The 15,523-nt window shown below is 45.6% G+C and overlaps 1 protein-coding gene across 2 annotated transcripts in view; it reads left to right on the top strand.

Moving 5' to 3' along the window:
- LOC133462966 (protein jagged-2-like) overlaps positions 1 to 15,523 on the top strand; it is a 75,808-nt gene that overhangs the window by 32,937 nt on the left and 27,348 nt on the right. For both annotated transcript variants that reach the window (XM_061744521.1, XM_061744522.1), the window contains exons 4-9: positions 1,892 to 2,146; positions 3,440 to 3,500; positions 12,126 to 12,256; positions 12,615 to 12,734; positions 12,822 to 12,935; positions 14,467 to 14,580. In XM_061744521.1, the coding sequence (XP_061600505.1) occupies positions 1,892 to 2,146; positions 3,440 to 3,500; positions 12,126 to 12,256; positions 12,615 to 12,734; positions 12,822 to 12,935; positions 14,467 to 14,580 (795 nt within the window). The remainder of the gene's footprint in view (positions 1 to 1,891; positions 2,147 to 3,439; positions 3,501 to 12,125; positions 12,257 to 12,614; positions 12,735 to 12,821; positions 12,936 to 14,466; positions 14,581 to 15,523) is intronic.

Consider the following 15,523-nt stretch of genomic DNA (forward strand, 5'->3'; position numbering starts at 1 on the left):
ACAATTTATGCAATTATAACTGAAAACTTTTATGTTTTCATACTTTTAAACATATTTAAAGGCAAAAACATGGCACTAGTTATTCTCGTGTCCAACAAAACATTCTCTTTTTTGGGCATAAAAAAAAAACAGTTGTAATGTAATGATGAAAAAAATCAATCTTTAGACATACAAATCGATTTTTACGAATTAATATGATAATTGATTTAGAATCGGAATATCTATTTATTCAACACAGGCCTACTCATAACCTATCAACCGTCCCAGCGCAGCCACTTGTTAGAATGCTTGTGCAGTCGTCTGTGACCCCGGCTGAGTTGCAGCTGCACTTTGTCATAGTGCGTCTGTTCCTTGAGAACAAGCTAAAGGGTCTTTCCTAAGTCGCCCTTCCTCGCCCGGTCCTCGTCTTTTATTATTTCCGGCCTGGCTCCAACGGAGTCGGGGTTGGATATCCTGAGACGATGGGGGTGTAGGAGGAGGGCAGACAAAAAAGCATTTCACCAAGCAGGAAAACTGACACGGCGTTCCAGTTATCAAGACCCTGCAGACCTCACTCTGACACCCTCTGTTTGTGTTTGCTTCATTTTCCTATTCATGCACGCCTTTTTTTCTTCCAGTTTTTCTTTTCTCTTCTGCATTCTTGTGAAACAGTGTCACATCTGACCGGAAGCTCTTTCCTCGCCTCCTTACACTTCCCTTGTGATCTGTTAACAACGGGCATTCTTTCAATCTTAATGGGTTGTGTAAACTCACTAAATACCAGGGTGGGTGGCGGGGGCGGGGGGTTTTGATCCAGCCCTAAAACCATTAAACCTCGTCTTTTGAGCTCTGTGATTTTATTACATCAACTCGTGTCAGGAGATGTGATAGATATGGAATAAATGTCGCCATGGTTACTGTGGTTACTTAGTGATTGGCAATGAACCAACCGATTTCTGTGAAGGTGCCCCGCATGTGGGGCAGGACTCGGCTTGCAGCAAGTATTCTGAAAATGTTGTCAATTAGTTAACGGACTTGTTGCTCAGCTCTTCTGCTCCAGGGATTTCTGTACAGTTTTACCTGAGCAAACCCTAACCAAGCCCCCATGAGCAGTACTGGAGTTGAGGGGGGGTGGCATCCCCCCTGAAATAAAAACAGTCCAAATCATCCCCCCTGTAAAACTGCCATCCCCCCTTTCCATCCCTTATGTCATTTAATGAATGTGGTTTTACTGCTATTTCAACATTTAGAGTCATCACCAGAAACATTACTTATTTGACAATTTTCACCTGTTTCAAGTAAATTTTCACTTGAAATAAGTAGAAAAATCTGATTTTTCTACTTATTTCAAGTGAAAATCTACTTGAAACAGGTGAAAATTGTTGTTTTTTCCAGTGATGAGTCTTGTTTTAAGTGTAATGAGATGTTTTTACTAAAATGAGACATTTTAACTAGAAATAAGACAAATATTCTTGTTAAGATTTAGAGTTTTTGCAGTGATCCATGTTACTTATCCTGTGAAGGACAGAGTCATATTGATAAGTTCAGAAAAGTGTTTTTTATTGTTGTGTTTTTATGTATTTGATGTAAGCCCAGTGGATATTTAAAGCTTACAGAAGGCTGCATTTAACTGCTGCTATGTCATTCCTGCAGTATTTCTGCAGCTGTTTTGGTCACTGCTATTATTTGTAATATATTATATTATTTGTAATCAGCACAAATTATCTGTCCCCATATGATCAAATCCACCATCCCCCCTGATTATTTTTTACAACTTGAGTACTGGTTCCATGACCCCCCACTGTCCCTCACATGCTTTTGATGTCTGCAATGTTCAAAAGAAAATCTCCCTGTTTACTTACTTAAATCCATGTAACATCTGCTCCCGTTGTTTTTTCCTCCCAACCTCCAGACGAGGAGCTGCTCATCGAGCGCAGCATCCACAAAGGGATGATCAACCCTGGAGAGGACAAGCAGACCGTGGAGTATAAGAGCTTGATCGCCAGTATTGAGTACACCATCCGCGTCCGCTGCGACGAGCACTACTACGGCCTGAAGTGCAACCGGGTGTGCCGTCCCCGCGACGACTACTTCGGACACTACGTGTGCGACCAGTTTGGAAACAGACAGTGTATGGAGGGATGGACGGGACAGGACTGCAAAACAGGTGCAGCAACACCACTCTGTACCGCTGTAGAGGTTATGAAAGCAAGAACTGAAACACAAGCTCCTCATTTCAATTCAATTCAATTCAATTCAATTTTATTTGTATAGCGTCTAATACAACAGATGTCGTCTCTAGACGCTTTCCAGAGACCCAGAACATGAACTAAAAACCCCCGAGCAATTATTACATAAACAATGGCAGGTAAAAACTCCCATTTTGGGAGAAAAACCTTAAGCCAAACAGTGGCAAGAAAAACTCCCCTTTAGGAGGAAGAAACCTGGACCAGGACCTGGATCATAAGGGGGGACCCTCCTGCCGAAGGCCAGACTGGGGGGTCGGGGACGTCAGCAGTACACAGCAGGCATTCACGCAGGCAGGTGGAAGCAGCAGCGGGATGACCAGGGGGACCGGGACCGCAGGCCAGCACTCAGCTCCTGAAGCTCCGGCCTGCAAACACAAGAGAGCACAAAAGAGAAAAAAGGGGGCCAGCACATTTCCTCGTCACACAGAGCCAAATCTCTTTTCTTGGTCTAACTTCAAGAGTTTCCGCATTTGCTGTATGTTGGAAGTGGGTGGCATGCAGCTGTAGGGGGTCCGTAAAGATGCCCATTGCTTAGAGGAGGGAGTACTTGACTCTGCGGCCGTAAAGCAGCCAACCAGAGCTGGTCATTGTTACCATAACTGTACAGACATGGTTGAACAGGGAGCTTCTCTAGTGCATACCTGTGGTACGATGACCAGAGCATGTTGCAAACAACTTCCAAGTACCTCAGGGAACTTATCAAAAAAAACAAGTACTAAAATGCATAATTTTCTCCTCTTTTACTGTACAAGACACGCGCAGCCGTGAGCCGTGTTATATTCTCTTATTCACTTACACGGAAGCGTGTCAGATTTTTAAAACATACAATTTCTTCTTTTTTTTGATGGCTAAAAGCAGCCAAGAAAGCATCACTGTTAGGACCAGTAAGGGCCTAGGAAAGACTTGCTGTGTGTTTGTGCCTCTCTATTTTTATTCTGGTCCTCCACATTTGAAAAGAATCGTGCAAGTGCACGGAGGTTCGTGTTATGTGCCACTTTGAAGGAATTCCAGGAATGCTGGGAAACTCCTGTCACTGCAGCGTTGAAGGCAACCCTGAACTGTGACCGTTGCCCCAGCAACGACAGAAGCAACAACATTAGATCTTAGAAATAAAACCAGAATGACAACATATAACTGCCTATGTTTTTGAAGTGATGACTTGGTCAAAAACTAACAGTTTGGTCACTTTTCTCTCTCCTCTCCCCCCAAAGCCATCTGTAAACAAGGATGCAGCCCCTCGCACGGGACCTGTCAGATACCTGGGGAATGCAAGTGAGTCCAGTTTACATGTGTTTTTATTGTCTACATGGATTGGTTCACCTTCAAACAAACACTGCTGCCCACTTACTGTACGTGAAACATGAGCTTGTTTGGGTGCTTTTGGGTGCAGGTTTGGGGTTAGGGATGGAAACATACTCTACTGTAGGGCTGGGGATCCATTCAAATGTCAAGAATCCATTTGATTCCGATTCTTAAGATTCAGAATCAATTATCAAGATTTGTTTCGATCTGATTCGATCCGATATTGATTTGGGTTAGTGTTATTAAAACTGTTTTTTCAGCTGTTGCATGAATGATATGACTGTAGTTCTGCAACATATTAATACTATTATATTGAGATTCAACAGCAAGTATTGCAGCGAATGATGCTGTAAGGACCAATCAGCTCCCAGAATGCTGATGGAACTGCTTTCAGAAACATCGTGGGGTTATCTGTTATCAAACAGATCCAGGGCAGCAAACAGACCTATGAAATCGGTTTTAATTTCTACCACATTCTGTTTAAATTTTTTTTCCATTTTTTGGTCTATTTTGGTTTTTAATTTTTGAGAATTTGGTTTTAAACATTTTATGCAAATGTGACCCCAATACAGTATATAAAGTAATGAAATATAGACAATTTATGCAATTATAACTGAAAACTTTAATGTTTTCATACCTTTAAACATATTTAAAGGCAAAAACATGGCTCTAGTTACTCTTGTGTCCAACAAAACATTCCTTTTTTTGGGCATAAACAAAAAAAGGACCAAAAGTTGTAAAGATGAAAGAATCGGAAAATCGATTCTTTCAACACAGGCCTCCGCCTCCATCCCCATCCCTCCACCTCCATCTCTCCACCTCCACCTCCATCCCTCCACCTCCATCCCTCCACCTCCATCCCTCCACCTCCATCCCTCCACCTCCATCCCTCCACCATCATCCCTCCACCTCCATCCCTCCACCTCCATCCCTCCACCTCCATCCCTCCACCTCCATCCCTCCATCTCTCCATCTCCACCTCCATCCCTCCACCTCCATCCCTCCACCTCCATCCCTCCACCTCCATCCCTCCATCTCCACCTCCATCCCTCCACCTCCATCCCTCCACCTCCATCTCCACCTCCATCCCTCTACCTCCATCCCTCCACCTCCACCTCCACCTCCATCCCTCCACCTCCATCCCTCAGCTACATCTTGATGCAGAGGCCATTGTTCTAACTTCCTGTTCTGCAGCGGCAGCACTCAGGGAGAGAGGCAGGCCTGTTTTCTCTGTTGTTTCCTTCCTCACCTCCTCCAGTAGGAGGAAGGCTGTGCCCCCTCTTCCACCCCCCCCCCCCCCCCCCTAATGTCTGCAGCTACATCACCTCTTCCTATCTGGAACCTTGTTATGGCTACAATATGTGGGGATTCTGGCCGGCTAACTCCAGCCGGGGGGGGGGGGGGGGGGGGGGGGGGGGGGCTTTATCTTAACAGTCAGTGCGTTTACAGGGGAGGTTTAATTCCTCTTTAATTCAGAATTAAAATTAAATCCCATTTAAAATGAGTAAAAATGACCTAAAACACCTAATTCCGAATGAAAATGGCCATTCCGAATTAAACTTAATTCCAAAATAAGTGGCTGGTTTATTCTGATTTTAAATCTGAATAGAATAATTCCGCGATCATGTATACACTCATTCCTCTTTAAACTAATTCCGGTCTTTCTTTCTGCTCGTTCCCTCGCCCGTCTGTCTCCATGACCTTATATTCCGCGCTGGGCTGGTTTTCCAAACAAAGTTTCAAGATGGCAGCACGCAGTAAAAGTAAAAGTTAGTTGGACAAACTATGACTGGTGTGTATTTCACTGCTCTTCTGATGCTGCTGCATCCTGACTCGCTCTGTAGCGTCTTTTTCTCCTAAAGCCGCGGTGCAGGTGTGTTTTTTCCAGAGAAGAAAATAGTTATGGGTCGTTGTTGACGCTCTTTTTTCTTCTGGGCAAAAAGATTCTTCTAAACCGACACCATGGATTATATCTGAGACTGTAATGAACGATTCATCAAAGGCTCCCGTTCTTGAGCTGCTGCTGAAGCTCATTGGCCGTTCTCAGCTTGTTGCTAAGCAACCAACGTTATTGACACAGGAAGTGAAGAAGCGGTGAGACTGTTCAGCCAATCAGAATGCAGAACACGATGCACAATGTAAATCCGTGAAGCAGCGAGACGTTAAATTTTTTTTATTTTTTTAAAAAATAATTTTATTTATTATTGAGCATTAATAGCACAGCACATGGATACAGACACAAAAGGATTACAATGCTCATTTTTATATTTTAACACCCCTTCCCTCCCATCCCTTGAAAAGGTTGGACACCTAACCAACAGAATTGGAAAATTGAATGAAAAAAAAAAAAAAACATTACATATACAGTAACACTGGATCCCAGACAGAGAAAAATGTGTCCCCGGACCCCCTGAGAGTATATGATCTTCTCCAGCTGCATGAATTGCGTCAGATCACTACCTGGTGGGATCTTTAAGGACACAATGAAGATATAAGAGTTGCTGGAGCCGGTGCTCCCTGGAGACGTCCAGCGGATCAGCAGAGAGACAGGAACACGCTGGAATGTTTTAACATGTGACGTGGTGCTCCATCGCTATCACCAACACACACACATGCACACACACGAGCACGGAGAAGGAGATTGAATAACAGAACTTTCTGATTGATTTACTGAGTGCAGTTAAAATGAGACAATAGTAAGAGCTCCAGCGGACGTACAGGTACCTGCAAAAGGAGCTATGGACGTAAGAACCACCCAGTCCTGGTGATGAAACCGTTACGCTTTGAGCCCAGATCTGGTTTACTGCATTAATAACTATGTTTTCAGTTTTATTTCACTCACTTTTGATCCTGTCCTTAAAAAGTAAAAACGCTGGAATCTTCTTAGAACATCAGAAAATAAATAGACTTAAACTGGTTCCATCAATGACATTTCAGTTTGATATTTAAAACAACAACTTCCTGATTGTGTACATTCATAAATGATTAAATAAAGACTTCAAATGGCTTCATTTGACATCATTTTACAAGTACACGCTCCCATGACTTTATATCTTACAAATGAGATCTAAAACTGTGCTAACCTGAGAAAGCTCAGAGTGCAGTTCCATACATCAGAGCTGTAATGAAGTCATTCTTTAGGAAAACCTTGAGAAAGACAACAAAACTGACAAAAAGAGTTCAGTGTCCAATATACCTGCAACAGATTGGGTGAATGTGCTCTCCAAAAAGTTAAGAGTTGTGATACTGGGGGTGAAACCGAGAGAAATACTGTACACTAAATGACAAAGACAAAAAAAAAAACTAGAGAAAAGAAGAAAGAGAGGAGGAAAAAAGGCATCTGAGCCTGGCAGGAGGAAACTAAAAATGTGTGTTTGGTATCTTGTTTCTTACACATAGCACATTCACAACCTACGCTCCCTCATGTGACACTACTAAACACGTATCCAGGCAACAGCCGGCCAGTCCGAGTGCTGGGTTTGGGCGCCAGAGTTGCCTGTAAATAATTCAGTGGTCCCTGAAGCCCCGGCGCTCCGGTGGCTCCGGTAGCTCCGATGGCTCCGGTAGCTCCGGTGGCTCCGGTAGCTCCGGGAGCTCCGGTAGCTCCGGTGGCTCCGGTAGCTCTGGTGGCTCCGGTAGCTCCGGTGGCGCCTGTAGCTCCGGTAGCTCCGGTGGCTCCGGTAGCTCCGGTAGCTCCGGTAGCTCCGGTGGCTCCGGTGGCTCCGGTAGCCTTCGGCAGGAGGGTCCCCCCTTATGATCCAGGTCCTGGTCCAGGTTTCTTCCTCCTAAAGGGGAGTTTTTCTTGCCACTGTTTGGCTTAAGGCTTTTCTCCCACTATGGGAGTTTTTACCTGCCATTGTTTATGTAATAATTGCTCGGGGGTTTATGTTCTGGTCTCTGAAAAGATCCTAGAGACAACTTCTGTTGTATTAGACGCTATACAAATAAAATTGAATTGAAATTGAATAGCTCCGGTAGCTCCGGTGGCTCCGGTGGCTCCGGCGGCCCCCGTCCTCTGGGCGTGGTGAGGCCCCGGGGGCCCAGGGATATTTTCAGCTCCCCGCAGCCCCCCCCTCCATTGACGGGGACGACAGTAGCCCGGCGACGGGGTTCGTGGGTTATGCCACCCTTGGCTTGTGGCTGCCTGAGACCGTTTCCATGCTCTCCCACACTGCAGCCAGACAGACTGTCCACAGCGCGACCGCTGCTGCGCGGCCGACAGTGTGCAGGGCCCTGCCGCCGACCGCAGAGCCGGACAGCACCACATGCAGCAGTAAACAATACACAGCCCAGTCTCACACACACACACACACACACACACACACACACACACACACACACACACACACACACACACACACACACGGGCCGTGCACAGACGAGGAGATCCGCAGCAGCATCCACTGCAGCTCTGTGGTCCGGCTTATAAATTGTGCATGAAGCAAAACTTTCTGCTCGTGTTTTAAGACGACCAGAATCTGCTCCTATATGAATCATCCACTTAGCTGGTGCAACCCCAGTGGGTTGATTTAAAAAAAGACAATCGAGGATGATGCTTTTTAGTGTTGCTGGATTGTTTTGAAATGTGTACAGTCATGTGCAAAAGTTAGTACCCCCTCTTTTGTGCAAAAACACTAGAGGGGAAGGCATTGATTTCACTTCCCCACTGGACCAGCCTCCTTACTCACACTGAGTGGCAAAAACAGCTGCAACTAGTGGAGAAGACGGAGTAACAGCCGATTATCGGCTTAAATTAAAGGCAGTTGGACTTGACAGTGACCCGTACAGTTACCCCAAGAACCAGTGGTCCATGGACATTAATATTTGGTACAGTTACCAAGAACCAGTGGTCCATGGACATTAATATTTGGTACAGTTACCAAGAACCAGTGGTCCATGGACATTAATATTTGGTACAGTTACCAAGAACCAGTGGTCCATGGACATTAATATTTGGTACAGTTACCAAGAACCAGTGGTCCATGGATATTAATATTTGGTACAGTTACCAAGAACCAGTGGTCCATGGACATTAATATTTGGTACAGTTACCAAGAACCAGTGGTCCATGGACATTAATATTTGGTACAGTTACCAAGAACCAGTGGTCCATGGACATTAATATTTGGTACAGTTACCAAGAACCAGTGGTCCATGGACATTAATATTTGGTACAGTTACCAAGAACCAGTGGTCCATGGACATTAATATTTGGTACAGTTACCAAGAACCAGTGGTCCATGGACATTAATATTTGGTACAGTTACCAAGAACCAGTGGTCCATGGACATTAATATTTGGCCACGAATCCAGTTTCCTGATATTTATATTTACTTAATTTCTACGGCGGGGAAATACACGAAGCAAAGCTTGAAAGCTTACAAAAGTCTTGACGCTTGGTCCGACTTCAAGACAGGATTTGTTGTAGAAATTAAAGTGATGAGGACACTGAACTTTATGATTTGACCGTTTAACGTTAGCTACCCAAAAATCCAGCATTACCTGATACAAAATGGGAACCACAAATCCACGTTTCGGTGCCTGGAATCCAGTTGTTTCTGTGAATTGCAGCGACCCATTTGTCTGTCTTAAACTTATTTTTCGGCAGTCTGTAAAATGATTTCTTGCTAAATCTATGAGAACAGTCGATCGCACAACAGCTCTTTCCCATTTTAGATGTTTTCCAGTTGCTCAAACTGAAAGTTTACGCTGCCACTCAGTCTTTCTGACACTCAGTCTTTCTGAGACTCAGTGGGCGTAACCCGCTGTGAAGTCGCATCTGTGACGTCATGCACATTCCCTCTATATTCACACTTATTTATTTGCATCTCTTAGAGCATTTCACAGTTTTTCATTGCAGGTAAATTTGTTGTGATTGCCAGTCTTGGGAAGAATGGAACCCATCTTGAATGTTTTTACCTCTGAAAAGTCTTTCTAACTGGAGAGCAAAGGAGTCCGGTTCTTTGGAAAGGATTTATACATCAGATTAATGTGCATTAACATATGCATCTCTTAAACCGCTGCTTATGCCTTTCCTACTTGGCGTTGTGTAAGCACAGCTGAATCTTGCAAACCGGCCAACTGGCAGAACGTTTTCTTTTACCGAGGTTTACCCACCTCCTGGTGATCAGTACACCCCCGTCCCCCGCTGGAGCAGGAAGGTGGGGGGGCTGTGACTACGTTTACCTGCAGTCAAAATTGGGGTTATTGCTAATATTCCGGTTACTGAAACAGTCGGAATATTCCGTTTACATGGTGATTAATCATTTGGGATATCTGGATCAAACCAGCGACGCGCGGAGAACATCATGACGCAATTACCGCCATTTCCGCTTCTTCTTCCTGTATCCAAATTCAAAAAAAAATTAAAATTCAAAAACCCGAATATGAGCAAATTATGGTTATTCAAAGGGGTTATTGGTGTTTCCATGGCCGTGCAAATTCGGGTTATTGCCAATATTCCGGTTTTAAAAGGGTTATTGATGCATGGAAACGCAGTCAGTGAAAAGCTTCTATTTTCTTTGTTCATCTGAAGTTGGATCTGAAGAGGATTTACCAACTCCTAAACATGACTGTGCATAAAATCCTTGAAAAAAGAGAAGAATGTGTTTTTATGTGGTTCATTTCATCAGGTTACATAGTTTCCTTTTCAATTTACAGAAAGTGCTTCACTAATGTCTAAATTCAAAAATCCATTACAGCAGTTTTGTTTGAATAAACTAGAGTTTAAAATTGGAAAATGATGATGCAAATCCAAATAAAATTAGAGCAGATTACACATCACTTTGTGCTCTCGTATTGATTTAAGCGCAGTCCTGTGGACTGTGGTTCCCTGCCGGGCCTGATCAGCGTGGAGCCTCCGGTCTGTCACTGTCGTCAGCCAGCCAGCGTACTACAGCACATTACAGCTCACCACAGAGCCGTATACACCGCCGCTGCATCGGCGTCTATTTTGAAGTGGCCGTGAGAGTCGGCAGAGGGAGGGAGGGAGGGGGGGATGGGGGTGTGCAAGGAGGGAGGTGAGTGGCTCCCTAAAATAGGCCAGACGGAAAAATGACAGGACAGGTGGGGGCAAGGTTACCACTGGCCTTGGAATAACAGAGGCCTGCCATAAACCAACAGATTAGCTAACCCTTCGCAGGCCTCCCCTCCAAGACTACTAACCCCTCGTTCCACAAACCAGCCACTCATTCCAAGTTTGACCTCAACTGAGCTCATAACAAACAAAGAGGGCTTAGAGAAAGCATGCAACACATGACAACGCCGAGGAGATGCAACTACGAGAAAAGAAAGAACAAAGGGGGAAAAAAAAACAAACATTAAAAGGTCTTTGGGAGCGCGCTATCAGCTGCCTTGCATCGCATCCAACGTTCCCGTTCATTCCTCCGCTACGGTATTCGTCACAATTAGGAACATTTTATGTTGAAAAGGGATAATTTGTTTGTTTTATTTCCCCCCCACACTTTTTTTTAACTCATTGGAGAAAATAGGAATGATTTCCTAACAAACCATTGGATTCAGGACACATTTAACATCCCAGTAAACTGTTGAGCAGGGTCACCTGGTGTGTGTCTGGATCTGGATGGAAGACTGTAACCCCCCCCATCTGCGTGCAGACGTGCTCTGCGTCTCGGCCCTCGGTTACAAACCGCTCGTCTTGGGTTCAGGCTCTCGTTTCCCTCGTAACACACCTGTTGTTGTTTTGGCCCGTTAATGTCCCCCCCCCCCCCCCCCCCCCCCCGCCGCGTCAAAATGCTCCTCCCACTTGTTCCACATGGGACATTAGCAATTTGTAGCAATTTAGTTTACAGTATTCTCCAGGCCTGTGTTGAAAAAATCCTAAATTCAATTTTCAATCCATTTTCCAATTCTAAATCGATTCTCATGTTAATTCCTAAAAATCGATACCTATGTCTAAACATCGATTTTTTTTTTATCATTACAACTTTTGGTATGTTTTTGTTTATGCCCAAAAAAGGAATGTTTTGTTGGACACAATAATAACTTGTTTTTGCCTTTAAACATGTTTAAAGGTATGAAAACATTAAAGTTTTCAGTTATAATTGCATAAAATGTCTATATTTCTTTGCTTTATATTCTGTCTTGGGGTTACATTTTCATTAAATGCCAAAAACCAAAAAAGACCAAAAATGGAAAAAATAAAAACGGAATGTGTTAAAAAATTTAAACTGATTTCATCAGCATCATTCAGCATCATTAGCTGCAATACTTGCTGTTGAATCTCAATATAATACTAGGATTAGTATGCTTCATAACTACAGTCATATAATTCATGCAACAGCTCAAAAAACTGTTTTAATAATACTAACACAAATCCATATCAGAATCGAATCGAATCGGATCATGTGGGTCAGGACAGAGACGTATGAAATCGGTTTCATTTTTCCCCATTTATGAGAATTTGGTTTTTAGCATTTTATGCCAATGTAACCCCAAGACGGTACCACAGGCCAGCATGCAGCTCCCGAAGCTCCGGCCTGCAAACATGCACAAAAGAGAAAAAAGGGGGGCCAGCACAAGAAACTACAGGAGCGATGGACAAAAATGATAGCTACTAATGAAGAGATGTTACAGGTGTAACTACGGCTGGGACGGACCGCTGTGTGACAAGTGTCTGCCGTACCCGGGATGCGTCCACGGCACCTGCAGCGAGCCCTGGCAGTGCACCTGCGAGAAGAACTGGGGAGGCCTGCACTGCGACAAAGGTCAGAGTCCAAACACGCCATCCTTTTGTTTCTGTCAAAAAATGAACACATGAACCATTTCATGGAGAGTGAACTTTGATTCCTAATCAAAGTTCTGAATTAGGTTGCAGAGTTTTATTCCGCTGTTTTTGCAGCTTTTTCTCAGCTTTTTCTCTTTATTCAATTCAAAAATACTATCAGAATGCAGCGTCACCAGTAAAACGGTTGGGAAGGAAGCCTGAAACCTAATTTTCTTTACTTGCGCGGAGCTCCTTTTAGCTCACAATCAAACTCCAGAGACAACAACTTGTTCTGTGTGACTGGTGAGGCGACTCCAAGCTGCAGAGCGATAAAGAAGTGCACATTCTGGTTCTTGCAGATCTGAACTACTGCGGCACCCATCGGCCCTGTAAAAATGGAGGAACGTGCATGAACACAGAGCCTGATGAGTACAGCTGCGCCTGCCCGGACGGTTACTCCGGGAAGAACTGCGAGATCGGTGAGTCTGTAAATCCATCTCAACAGAAATGTATTCATGCCAAATTCCTGGTGAAATCTCATGTGACGTTAATGACTTCCTGTCTAGCGGAGCACGCCTGCGTCTCCAACCCGTGTGCTAACGGAGGGACCTGCCACGAGGTCCCCTCCGGGTTCGAGTGCCACTGTCCCGCCGGCTGGTCCGGCCCAACCTGTGCGAAAGGTGAGCAGTTTCAGAACCAGCCCTGGTTGAAAACCTTTACAGTTCCACATGAAACATTAGAATTAGAATTTCGTCTTGTGAGTTCATCGATGGGTTTTGGATATTCCTGATGGAGTAGCTTGATGTGTCGGACAGTTGCCTTGAATTTCCAGAAACTAAATGACAGTGGGAAGGAAAAGCACGTAGAACAAATATGATCCGATCTTCAGCTAAGTCACAATAATAAAGAAGCACTATGTGCTCAAGCTGATAACACGTCAACATTTACTAATTCCCATGCCTCCGGACACAGACTAAGTCTGCTGTTCATAAGAAGCATTTACCGATGTGGACCTACCCTGAGACACACAACCAAGAATGGTTCATTATAGCATCACGTTGTGTTAAGGTACCGTATACACCAGTCCATATTTACACAAACTGTCTAGAGACAGTCGCCCTGCAGAGGCCCCTCCCAGAAGTGGGCGCCCAGCCAAGGGAGTGTAGCTCTGGATGAAGGAGTGATGGTAGGCAGGAGCCGTTTGGTTGCCAAAAGCCAAGCCTTTAACTTGATGCTGCAACTGGAAGCCAGTGCAGGGTGATCAGCAGCGGAGAGACATGAGCTCTCTTGGGTTGGTTGAAGACCAGACGTGCTGCTGCATTCTGGGTAATCTGCAGAGGTTTAATTGACCATGCAGGGAGGCCGACCAACAAGGAATTACAGTAGTAAATACGTGACATGACCAGAGCCTGAACCAACAGCTGTGCCGTTTGTTCTGTCAGGTAGAGTCTGATTTTCCTGATGTTGTAGAGAGTGAATCATCAAGACCGGGAAACCGAGGCAACATGCACCTTAAAGGTCTAAGATGACACCAAGATTCCCAGCAGAAGACCTGGGCACAAGTGTGGTGAAATCCAGCTGCACGTTTATCTGAGTAGGTAGGGAATGACTGGCTGGACAGACAATAAGCTCAGTCTTCCATATTCATATTGAGACGGCCGTGTTGCCAGGTGGGAAGGAAAGGAAGAGCTGGGTGTCATCAGCATAGCAGTGGTAGGAGAAGCCATGACAGCTGATGATTTCACCTAGTGAGTAAGAGGGCCAAGCACCGATCCCTGTGGCACCCCTGTTGCCAGCCCTGGCATTGGCGGGCGTTTCTGTTCAGGGCAAGTGTTTGAGCTCCAAACAACAAAACCACAACATCCCTGAAGTGTTGTACTGTTCACAAAGAATGCTCAGCACGTTGCTGCAGAAAGGGGCAGCTTGTTCACGCTCAAGCATGACCCCAACAGACGATTGTGGTCGATTGGTTTGGCTTTGCTTCCTCACGGAGGACCAAAAGATTCCCAAGTTCACCAAAACCCACCGGCTCATATCCAGGTAGCTGGATGAGGGATACATGCAGCAGGTCGGGGACCTGAAACCTGAAGCAGAGTAATTAGAAACTGGTGTCAGAAAATCCGCCCAGTGCTCAGCCCCAGCCCTGAGCGCTGGGGGGGGATTACAGCAAGCTGTGTTTTTCTGATATTTATCATCAGTCTGTTGTTCCAGATACCGACGAGTGCGTCTCCAACCCCTGTGCTCAGGGTGGAACCTGCATCGACATGGAGAACGGCTTCGAATGCATCTGTCCTCCACAGTGGACCGGCAAAACCTGCCAGATCAGTAGGTTCCCTTCTCTCTCCGTTTCCGTCTTTCTGTTGATTGGCGTCACATTTAGTTGCTGCCGAAAACTACAATCTTTTTCAAGTAAAACACAGGAGCGTTGGAAGGCACTGGATTTCTGAACAGTGTAGCCTGTTGCCTGCATCTGTAAGGAATGCCAACCATCCGAACTCGTACCGACGGTGCCAGAAGGGGGTTTGTCCGGGACCCTGCCGTGTTTATTAACCAGCGGTAAAGCTGCAACAGGGCCATTCATTTAAAATGGTTGCGTGTTTGTGTACACACACACCCAGCTGAGACACCGGCCGGGGTATTATCTGCATCTCAAGCCAGGTGACTTGACTGAGGCTAAAAATAACCTCCCGCCTGGCAACTGCTAGCCTTGGGACTAACTATACTCCGCTGGGGGGTTATCTTTGGCTCCAGACGGGGCATAACAGAGGAGTATTCACGCTACGGTGAGGCGACGGCTCATCACAGTGCAGCTCTCACCACCTTCATCCTCATCCTGGAAATACTTAATAAACTGTAAACATGTGCAGGGAGCGAAGGAAAGCAGGGGGTCGTGTTACGCCTCCCGCTCCCAGAGCCCCTCCCCGGCTCGGTGTTGCCGGCCGGTACCTGGGGGACATGGAGAGGAGAGCTGGGCGCTGGCAGAGGGGGAGGTTGGGTTTTTGGGAAGGGGTTCGCGGTGTTTCGTTTCAGCAGCCCAACAGGTGCCGCTCACCTCCTGGGAGTCGTATTAATGCACTGTGTTGGTTCTGGTGGGCGAGGCAGCGCGGCCAGGCAGCGCGAGGAGGCAGCGCGGCGAGTGCCGCCTCTGAAACTGACCACTTGGAATGTGCAGGTTGGCCTTCGGGGAATGCAATAGAGAGACATCATTCCTGAGGGAGGGGGCTGGGCCGGGCTGGGGCGGGGGCGGGGGGGTGCATTGGAAAGCATT

The sequence above is a fragment of the Cololabis saira genome, chromosome 16, assembly GCF_033807715.1.
Source record: "Cololabis saira isolate AMF1-May2022 chromosome 16, fColSai1.1, whole genome shotgun sequence".
In the NCBI taxonomy this organism is placed as follows: Eukaryota; Metazoa; Chordata; class Actinopteri; order Beloniformes; family Belonidae; genus Cololabis; species Cololabis saira.